Genomic DNA, 11,006 nt, shown 5'->3' on the forward strand with positions numbered 1-11,006 from the left:
TGTGTGATTGGTGTTTTCAAGGTATTGAAGCAAAAATATTTTGTAATATTTGTAGTCATTGTCACCTAGTAACATTATGATGATTAACGTTGTGTAATCATGATTTTTTAAATATATATATGTAAGATGAAGATGAATTTTTATATATTATTTAACATGAAGAAGGGTGACTTATTATTATTATTATTATTTGTTATTTATATATTTTTTACTATTTGCAGCAGGGCACTCAAAGATAATTTCCTGGCTGTGGTCATTGGTTATAAATATTAATGGACATTTAGGATTTTAGCCAAAACGCCACAGAAAATTCGCGATGCTTTTTATTTTATTATTATTATTATTTATTTTTTTTGAAAAGAAAAAAACTGTTATGCTGCTGTGAAATACCCTGAAATCCAGAGATGATCATTGTCACATGGACGCAGCACCACACGGCACGTCTCTTTTTTTTTTATCCAATCACTGTCGGGAATGTGAAGCGTATCTCAGCGACGATTGGCTGAATCGTCCCGCCAGTCATCTGTTTAGGGCGTTGCCGCTGCTCTTCCTGGCAGCTGTCAGAGACTCAGGCGCTGGTTCTTCTCACCCGGGCGGTGACGAACAAACACGCAGCGGGGCGACACGCACACGAAGCCCGTGTGTACCCGAACAAACATGGTTCAATAAGTAACGGAGGTAAGCGAGTCATTTCCCCGTTCAGTTATTTCAAAATAATCACATTCGTGCCAGATGTGGCGGACATTAGCTCAACTAACGGTGAGTGTCTCCGCCCCCCTCTCCCCTCCCCCTGGTGTTTTTAGCACGTACCTAGCTAGCTAGCTAGTTAGCTTAGCGCTAACGTCGAAGCTAGCGGTGACAGCGGTGCTGCTGCTGGGGTGAAAACATTTATATTTATTGACGTGATGGCGACTGTATAGTTTTGCTCTCGTACAAGTGTCGTTCGTTTGTATAAATATTAATCTGCTGTCGTCGGAGGACGAAGCGGGTTGAGTTGACTGTGGGAACTTAGCACAGGGACGTAACCAGGGATTCTGGGCACCCCCTGACAAAAAGCCCCCCTCATCCTCCGCCGGCCCCCTCAATGCTAAAAGGCTAAAACAATAATTTACATCTGCTTCCAGACAAGATGGTCCACATTTTATTTTGAATTTGGCAAATATTTTATTGATTATATATCAGAATCATAATGAAAAGGTACACGTGTCCCTTTGTTTTTCCCCACAGGGGTGGCTATAAACTTAATTTTCATGTTAGCATTTTGCTAACGCATACTGATTTTTGGGAGAGAGATTGTTTTTAGTTGTTGTTGATTTTTTTGGACTGCACCGGTCGGTTTCCCAAAGGAGTTTAAGCTCTCAAATCTCTAGTTTCAAGTCTTCTTAAATACACAACATGATGTTAATGCACCGTATATACTATGCTTTGACGTGTTATTGACAGCTCATTCCGCCCCATTGGAGAAGGCTGCTAATGTAAATTTGGCTAACGTAGCAGCTGCTAACAAGTCAAGATGATGTTCATAACTATATTCCACGTTCACAGAAAAACAAGCTCTGGTGAAACCGAAAATTGGTTGTAAATACTCAGAAAGATATTTCACTACAATTGAAAAGGGCGCATATCTAATCTAATGGAACTATATCTATTGATTCTACCCTTTTCCTCCAGGGTGCTGATATTCCCCTCCTCCCCGCTCCCCAGCCCATCGCCACCATGGAGACCGCCAACAACTTTGTGCTGATCCATGGGAAGAACATATCCCATAATGCCCTCGCGGCGGGTGCCGCTGCCGGGCCCCACATGTCCATTGACAAGCTGTTCCCGGCGCTCCTCGAGTGCTTTGGCATCATTTTGTGTGGCTACATCGCCGGCAGGTCGGTGTTGCCAGAAAGTCCTTGAAGCTTTTAATTGGCCTCTTAAAAGTGCCATATGGCTAACGTATTAAAAAAATTAAGATATATTAAACTAGCTTGTGTGTCGCTTTCTATTTCTTCCATTCCTACGTTTACAGGGCCGATATCATCACGGAGAGCCAGGCGAAGGGTTTGGGGAACTTTGTGTCCAAGTTTGCTCTTCCGGCTCTGCTCTTCAAGAACATGGTGCTGTTGGACTTCGGAGACGTCATCTGGGCGTTTCTCTGGAGCGTCCTGATCGCTAAGGTTGGTGTCTTTTATCTCTGCTTCGTGTTCACGCTTTTACAATATGTACATTTACTACATCTAATCTTTCTTGCTTCCGTCCATCGTGTGTGTGTGTAGGTGACGGTGTTCGTGCTGGTGTGTGTGCTGACACTGGTGGTGGCCAGTCCAGAAACCAGGTACGGCAAGGCCGGTCTGTACGCTATCTTTGCTACGCAGAGCAATGACTTCGCCTTGGGATACCCCATAGGTGAGGCGAACACAAAACACATACAACATATTGTACTCTCTGAAAAACACTGTTTAAGGCACAAAGATCAGCATCACTCTCTGTTTTTCTATTTTCTGTAGTTGATGCTCTGTATCGGAGCACATATCCAGAATACCTCCAGTACATCTATCTGGTGGCCCCGGTCTCCCTCATGCTCCTCAACCCCATCGGCTTCGCTCTGTGTGAGGTGCAGCGGTGGAGGCAGGCCAACCATCCGCAGCACAGCAGCACCCGTGGCGTCGTGGGAGTTGTGGTCCTGCAGGTATCATGTCGAAAAGTTGATAACACCGTACTCAAAGGACTTTAATATTTCTCTAAATTGTCATGCAACTGTTCAAACTCTACCTTTCTACTGCCTTTTTGCTGCCACCTCTTGGGAGTTTCCAATGTTCAGAATTGCTAGAAATTTTCGAACCGAGGCTGTAAAGACTTGAAACACTTTTTTTTCATCACCTTCTTCTTCAGGTGTTGAAGAACCCAGTGGTGTTCATGGTGATCGTGGGAATCATCTCCCATTTTGCTCTGGGCCAACGCATCCCTGCCGTGTTGGTGGAGTTCATCGACGGCCTGGCCAACTCTTTTGGAGGGGCCGCCTTGTTTTACCTCGGCCTCACTATGGTGAGTTTAATTTAGTTCAGCAACCTGTGTAATCATGAAGAATATTATCAGAGAGAAAATAATAATAATCTGTGTGTTTCTGTGGGCAGGTCGGCCAGCTCCGAAAACTAACCAGAGACACTGGAGTCGCCTTGATACTCCTCATCACAGCCAAGCTGTAAGTGGAACAGGGACGGTTTGTCTGTGTCGTATAATATAACCCTTAAAAAGTGTTTTGAATATTTTATAGTATGAAGTGACGTATGTAATGACGTCTTACAGCCTGGTGATGCCGCTGGTCTGTAAAGACATGGTCGACATTCTGGACGTAGGAGTGAACAGCACGAGCTCCAACCACACCAGTTTGTCCAACTTTGCGTTCCTGTACGGCGTCTTCCCCACCGCGCCCAGCGTGGCCATCTACGCCGGACACTACAATATGGAGTTAGAGGTGGTAAGTGGTAACCCCTACTTCATTAAACGGTCATTTATAAAATGTTATTACAGCCCCAAAATGTGTCATTCTTGTATTTTTCTGCCGGAATCTGGTGGTAAAGTTGCAAACCGCGAAAGCCCATAAACAGTAAACCGTCTCTCCAATCGTCCTCTTCAAGGTAACATCGGGGATGGTTATCAGCACCTTCCTGTCGGCGCCCATCATGTATGTGTCGGCCTGGTTACTGACGATCCCTCTGATGGACCCGACGCCTCTGGTGACCGAGCTGGAAAACGTTAGCTTCAACATCAGCATCGTCAGCCTTGTGGCGCTGGTGAGTACGAAACCTTGGGAGTCAGAAACATGTTGAAAACATGTCCTGCAGTGGCTCAGACAAGATGAAGGGAAGTGGTCATGGATGAATTTTCTAAATGGAGTAATCGTCATCATCATGTGCCTGTGTCTTCCCTCAGGTTTGGACTATAGCGGTGATGTTGCTCAGCCGGAAATTCAACAGACTTCCTCACCTCTTCGCCTTAAATCTCTTTCTGGCTCAGGTCAGTGTCCGAGGTCACGACTCGACAACAGTGGTGTATAAAGTACTCACATGCGATACTTAAAAGTAAAAGTAAAGATATCTGACTTGAAAAGTAAACTTACCCATAAGAAAATGACTTGAGTAAAAGTCTTAAAGTAGCTAACGTCAAATGTAGTATTGAGTATGAGTATTTGTCAAGTATTAAAATGTACTTAAGTACTTCAATAACAGTATTTATTCCTCCCTCTACTCCTTATACTATCTCCATTCCTCTCCTCTGGTTTTCTTGCCATATATCAGGAGGAAATGTCAGCTGAGCACATCAAATTCCCTTTTTTTAATATTCTACCTTGACTCATTGTAATTTTTTCTCTGCTCCAGTTTTTGGTGTGTGTCAGTATGATCCTGTGGAACTTCCTGGTGAAACAAGAGGATAATCTGCTCAGCAAAGTTCTCACCTTCACGTTGCTCTACGGCTCGCTGTACAGCACCTACGTCTGGACAGGTGAGGCTGCACGTTTTCTTCAATCACACTTCATGTGACAGAATGCTGAGATGAAATATATCTTCATATGTCCTTTGTCCTGTTTTTGTTCAGGTTTAATCCCTCTGTGTCTGGCTCTGACTACCAGAGACGATCTGCTGAGACTCCGACCGGGAGTGTTCATGATTCTGGGTTGGGGGTAAGTCGGCACAACCTTGGATGTCAGAGGGCATTCTCGTAAAAACCCTTCAATTTTGTTCTTTGTTTTTTTAACAATTACTTTATTTCATTACTTGTCCTTACTCTTAGAATGTTTAGTGTAGTTGCCCGGTTGGTTGTGCCCTTTGTCCTGAATGTACTGAGACGGAGACAGAGCATTTCTATGGTGATAGACATTTAATTTGTTTAATGACGACATTATTCTGAGAACGCTAAATATTTAATAATATATTTTTGGGACACCATGCACTGACCACCTGTCGATCTTTCTAAAGAATTAATGGAAGACTGCATTAATGAGCAGCTAACGTTAAAGGCCCACAGGATCAGTCCTAACAACACATACATGATGGAGAGATATAAAAGTGTGTGTGTGTGTGTGTGTGTGTGTGTGTGTGTGTGTGTGTGTGTGTGTGTGTGTGTGTGTGTGTGTGTGTGTGTGTGTGTGTGTGTGTGTGTGTGTGTGTGTGTGTGTGTGTGTGTGTGTGTGTGTGTGTGTGTAGGGTTCCCTTCCTCGTGGTCGGAGGTCTTCTGATATTTGGAGAGAGGACTGATACCGTGGACTCTGCTTTCTTTTATGGCAGAGCTCAGGTAAGAAATACAAGTCAATCTCCTCCTTTAATATTTTCCTCTAAATCCCAGAAATCAGTAAATATCTCCTCTGCTCCAGATCGTCAGCACAGCGGTGGTGCTCGCGGTCAGCCTGGTGCTCGGCGCCATATCTCTGATGGGGCTCAGCCAGGGAGACCGGGAGCAGAGGGGTTACGAGGCCCTGAGCAGAGCCGGCGCCGCGGCGGCGGGCTGCACCAACGACGAGCTGAGGACCCCTGCTGGCCTGGAGGATCCGTCGCAACCACAGGAAGAGACGCTCGTGGCAAATTCACCCATCTGCAGCATCAACTCGGGTAACTTTTGTTCTGTGCTAATATCCCTTTGATTAAAACAGTTGAAATGAGTCCATGACTACTCACCAGATGAGATACAGTAAATTTTTATACATGGTTTTCTATTTGTGTTGTCAGACCTCCACAGTTTCTCTCCCGTCCAGAACATACCGGACATGATAGCCAGCACGCAGAGGGAGACCACAAACCACACAGGTGACAAACACACATCTCATGAATATAATTATTGTACATTTTATTTCCATGAACAGATATATTGATCAAGGCTGCAACTAACGATTCTTTTGATTATCGATTAATCTGTCGATTATTTTCTCGATTAATCGATTAGTTGTTTCCTGCATAAAAAGGTGAAAAATGTTGGTCGTGTTTCTCAAAACCCCAAGATGATGATTTGTTTTTTTCCACACACCAAAGATATATAGTTTACTGTCACAGAGGAGCAAACAAACCAGGAAATATTCACGTTTAAGAAGATGAAATCAGAGAATTTTGCCTTTTTTTTTTCTTCATATAAACGATTTGAACCGATTAATCAATTATCTTTGAACCAAATTTAGTTCCACAAACTTGGTAGAATACAGTTAAATTCTATATTCTCCTTCATATTAATGCTCTTATATAAGGAAATAAAACAGAGGGAATTTTATATGTTTTCTTCCAACCTTTAACCAAGATGCAAGCAATATCCTACACAATAAAAAAACTGAATTATGATGTGTTTTACACATTCATAATTTGAAATTTGCACCTTTCCTTTGCTGGAAGTACTTGAATTTAAGAAATTGTGGGATGGATCAGTGGTAATGAGTTGTAGTTTCCTCTCCAGACCACAGCGGGGCGCTGTGTGACCGGCTGCAGTCTTCCTCCTCAGAGCAGCCGCTCAACCTGCCGCCGCCCGGGCTTCAACCGGCCGACGACAAGCAGACGGTCCGACACGTGCTGCTCTGTCTGCTGCTCATCGTCAGCCTGCTCGCGGTGAGGATACATACATCCCACGTGGTCACTATGACATACTATATATATGTTACTGTATATATATATATAAATGTTCTCTAAATGTCTCTGTCTCTATGTAGAACCTGTCCAGTTGTCTGTGGTGGTTGTTCAACAAAGATCCAGGACGACTTTACCTCGAACTGCAGTTCTTCTGCGCTGTGGCAAACTACGGACAGGTACCGTTTGGTTATAGTGTGTGTTCATATATGTGTGTGTGTGTGTTTTGAATTATGTAAAAATTATATTATTATTTCAAAATGTCCCAGGGTTTCCTGTCCTTCGGGATCTTTGGTCTGGACAGACACCTCATCATCTTGCCGTTCAAGAAGAGGTGAGCAGAGTCGTCTGTGATTCATTCTGTTGTGAGTTCTCACAGATATCAGAGTATTATTATTATTATTTGAAATGTGGTTGTGTTTTTGTGTCGGCGTCAGGTTGCTCGGCCTGTGGCAGGGCAGAGACCCCGATGACCTGAGTCCCTCAGGTGTACCAGAGGAGGTCAGACTCACCTGTACCCAGTTTGTACGCTACCACAAAGACCAGTGTGTACAGGACATAGTACACACACGCAGGTACTGTTCGTTTTTGTTTGTCATACAGTCAATTTGTCTGTTTTTTTAATCTTTTGTGGAAAGTACACTCCAGCTTTACTTTTCTTCTGTTTTTGGGATCTTACCTGTTTGGCTGTTAAAGCAGAGGAATATTCAGATTTTATTCTGAATATTCTCATTCTGATAATTTTCCACATTTACTCTTGTTATTATTTGCATTTGCATTTGACTCTTTGGATTATTTTTCCCCTTTTGCACGTGAGCTGCTGCATCTATGGTCAGTTTTTTTTTTCTTTTTTATCTACCGAGCAGTAAAGTTTGCGGCGCATGCTTACTTTTGCAGATATAGATAATTATTTATATTTATATATATACATATAGAGAGAGAGAGGGAGAGGAAGACGTAGACGTGCATATGTTTGCGACAGCTGCAATTGCTAAGCAGATATTAATAAGTGTCCATATTCTGGCTGTTTACAACTTCATACTTTTGTCTAAAAAAACTCTGTTTAGCTCCTTCTCCAAAAAAGTTCAGTGTGCTCTGATTTGTCGGTCGGCCCACTCTTCCGTGATTAGTCAACAATAAAGCCAGTGGCAGAAATGTCAACTTTTCCTTTTCTTTTCTTTTATCGCAGGAAAAAAAACCCATTTCTGTCATGACTTTGAATTTCAGAATTCCTGTTTTTGTTTCATGAAAAGCAGAATATGGACACTTTAATGGACAATGAGAGGAACATTTTCAAAGTAGACCGTTTCCCACGTTCAATGCTGAGCGATAAGTATTATGAAACCTTAAAAGTTTAACATTTAAATATAAAATGTAGTCACTTTACTACAAAACTCTTCAAAAACCACTAACTCGAGCTGCATGTTTGAGTCTTGGGTGCTTTTCTTTGCTTTTTCTTCTAACACTTTTCCACTTTTCTTTATCCTCTTCCTTTCCTTCCTTCCTTCCTCTCATATATCCTTTTATTACCTCCCGGCTTCCCTTTGCTTGCCCCCTTTCTTTCTTTCTTTCTCCTTCTTCTTCATCACCCCCCAGTGCCTCAGGGGAGAGTGTGAGCGCCTCCACAGGTGAATCCTTCCTGTGACAATGACAGGTTCGGAGAGGGAAGCGGGCCGGAGGAGGAGGGGGAGGAGGAGGTGGAGGAGAACGGGCTTTCCAGACATTCCCTTTCCCGTCGGCCCACACACTCACATCAGGAACATCAGGAGCCCGACATCGAACACCGAGCTTGTACCGCCAACTCCGACCCAGAGGAGCAGATTTCTCACGACACAGCTGATCCACGACATGTTCTTCCCGCTCCGAGCTCGCCCCGCCCCCGTCAACGCGACGCACGGTCCCGTCTCAAAGGTGCCTTCCGGGGCAGCGACCTGGTCGACTGGCTGGTGGAGCGGGGCCTGTGCGCCGGGCGGGCCGAGGCCCAGCTGTACGGCGCTCGACTCCAGCGGGGAGGGGTGTTGGATCGCCCGGCGGGTCGGCTCGGCTTCAGGGACCAGGCTTCGCTGTTGTACCACTTCACAGGGGGAGGGGGAGGGTAGAGGAAGAAATGGGCTTAACGGTACTAAGGAGCAACCACCGTGGACGAGTGCCAGAGTGGACATGTTACTTATCGTCCACAACGAGCTAACTAAAGTATGTGATTGTGGAAATTCAGATTCGTTTGATCCATAAAAGATCAAGTGGTACATTTCATAACACGATCGCCTTGATTGACAGTTGTCATAGGCGACAGTATCCGTGGTGGTTGCCGCTTCAACCCTCTGGACCCCAAATGTCTCGCTCCAAACTACGGCTGCAACTAACGATTATTTTCATTATCGATTAACCGATTAGTTGTTTGTTCCATAAAACGGTGACAAATGTCCCAAAACTCCAAGATGATGGTTTTTTTTGTCCACACACCAAAGATATTTAGTTCACTGTCACAGAGGAGCGAAGAAATCAGAAAATATTCACATTTAAGAAGCTGAAATCAGATAATTTTGACTTTTTTCCCACATAAAAACTATTTTAATCGATTATGAAAATAGTTGGCGATTAATTCACTAGTCAATTACTAATCGATTAACTGTTGCAGCTCTACTCCAAACACTCAGAGACATTTTGACTTTTTGTTTCAAATAGGTTTTTTGATTTTACCCGGAGATGTGAACAGGATGGAATCATCGTCCAGGAAGAGACAGAAAAGTTGTTATTTTGTCCGGATTTCAATGAAGCAAATCATATTTCTCAGTGTTTTTATTATTCTTTTAAAGGACACGTTGCCATTCATCAGCCTCTCGTCCTCAAATGTTGTATTATCTGTGTCGCTGAGTGCCACTCGTGAGACGACGACCAACAAAAACTGTGGACGCTCGTTGTGTTCGCTCTCAGCCAATGAGCAGCCGGGGCTGCTCGCTGGAAGCCAGTTGCCATGTTGTCATGTTTTTCTTTCATCTGCCCGTTAATTACAGTATTTGATATTTTGCACGCCGTGTCTTTTTCACAACTCTGGGTCTCCGTTGACTTGTTGCATGACTGAGAGCAGCACAGAGGTCTGCTCAGCACTGAAACCTTTGCACTGACTGAATAATAATGATAATAATGATAATGTTCTTCATGTTTTGTTTGTTATTTTAAATTATGCATCTCACTGTCTGTCCTGTGACGAATCCGATGCTGCAGATTATTATTTTTTTTTCTTTATATGTTGCTCAATGTAAAAACTACATTTGCTACCAGATTGTGGTCGTGTGACGAAATGTATTAATCTGAGGAAGATTTGAGCCAAACTGGAATTTAATACGTTTTGTTTTTTTTCACAAAATTCAACCTACAGGATAAAAACTTCCAAGGAAAAAAAACAAAAACTTTTAACCACATTGTCTCTAAATAGCTGTTTTCAGACAGGAATTCCATAAAATGTCTGCAACATGGAATCCCGACGTTTTCCAGAATAATCTGAATCTAGAAAATACCGCAACATTTACGGATGGTTGCGTTCTCACGTACAGATGTAAAGTTTGGGGGAAATTTTCCAGACTTCAGTTCAGAATCCGATCTTCTCGTTCGCCTCAACAAATTACCGTCCTCTTTTCTTTTCTTGCCGCAACAATCTTTAGCTTACTGTATATTGCACAAGAGATCCCACTACTGAACTTTTTATTTTTATTTTTATTTTCTACGACTGATCGACTCACACTGCAGCTGTTGTTCGCCTGTTTAAGCTGCTGTTGGTTTTGTGATGTTGTCTTTAGGAAGTTTACAATGTTCTGGCAGAGTTATAGAAGATGGACGCTTATATGTATATATGTATGTGTGTGTATATATATATATATATATGTATGTATGTATATATGTGTATATATATGTATGTATGTATATATGTGTATGTATATATGTATATATATATACATACATATATATGAGAAGAGACAAAGATCACACTCAAGTTATAATGATTATAAGTTTGTTAATGAGACCTGAGGAAGAAGAACTTTATCGTTAAGTAGATACAGATTCATACTGTTCAGTTTAAAATTACATGTTTGTTGGTCGTGTGAGCAAAATGCGAAAATGATTTGGGGACTCAAAGTATTCTCCGACACGTTACAATTTCAAAATCCCTTTTTTTTCCGAACGGGAGATAACGGTGGCAAGTTTGAACCCAGATTTGTTTGTGGGGAATCAGCACATAAATCCAACGAGAGGATATTTTTTATCTTTTACTTGATTCCAGTTCTTCTACTTCCATCGCAAACTTCCCAAAGATTTGTACGTGACCACATGTATTTTTCCCGATCTTTGTCTCTTCTCCCAACTGATGCACACAGACTCGCGGAATTCATTCACATCAGGTCCTCGTGTTTTTACCGAGTC

At 42.7% G+C, this 11,006-nt stretch overlaps 1 protein-coding gene across 3 annotated transcripts; it reads left to right on the forward strand.

Moving 5' to 3' along the window:
• The first annotated feature begins 520 nt into the window (after positions 1 to 520).
• On the forward strand, positions 521 to 9,064 carry gpr155b (G protein-coupled receptor 155b). Of its 3 annotated transcripts, none has more exons than XM_035606221.2 (20): positions 521 to 678; positions 1,672 to 1,877; positions 2,015 to 2,162; positions 2,262 to 2,391; positions 2,493 to 2,674; positions 2,878 to 3,030; positions 3,120 to 3,187; positions 3,292 to 3,463; positions 3,624 to 3,779; positions 3,919 to 4,002; positions 4,365 to 4,488; positions 4,582 to 4,666; positions 5,190 to 5,277; positions 5,357 to 5,591; positions 5,709 to 5,786; positions 6,409 to 6,569; positions 6,671 to 6,766; positions 6,857 to 6,921; positions 7,025 to 7,162; positions 8,242 to 9,064. In XM_035606221.2, the coding sequence occupies exons 2-20, from the start codon at positions 1,717 to 1,719 to the stop codon at positions 8,684 to 8,686; spliced, it is 2,769 nt and encodes a 922-aa protein (XP_035462114.2). In that variant the 5' UTR covers positions 521 to 678; positions 1,672 to 1,716; the 3' UTR covers positions 8,687 to 9,064. The 3 variants fall into 3 exon arrangements, with proteins under 3 accessions (XP_035462114.2, XP_035462116.2, XP_035462115.2); XM_035606223.2 differs by having other exon boundaries at positions 8,184 to 8,387; XM_035606222.2 differs by having other exon boundaries at positions 522 to 678; positions 6,421 to 6,569.
• The last annotated feature ends 1,942 nt before the right edge of the window (positions 9,065 to 11,006 follow it).

The sequence above is a fragment of the Scophthalmus maximus genome, chromosome 10 (assembly GCF_022379125.1).
Source record: "Scophthalmus maximus strain ysfricsl-2021 chromosome 10, ASM2237912v1, whole genome shotgun sequence".
Taxonomy (NCBI): domain Eukaryota; kingdom Metazoa; phylum Chordata; class Actinopteri; order Pleuronectiformes; family Scophthalmidae; genus Scophthalmus; species Scophthalmus maximus.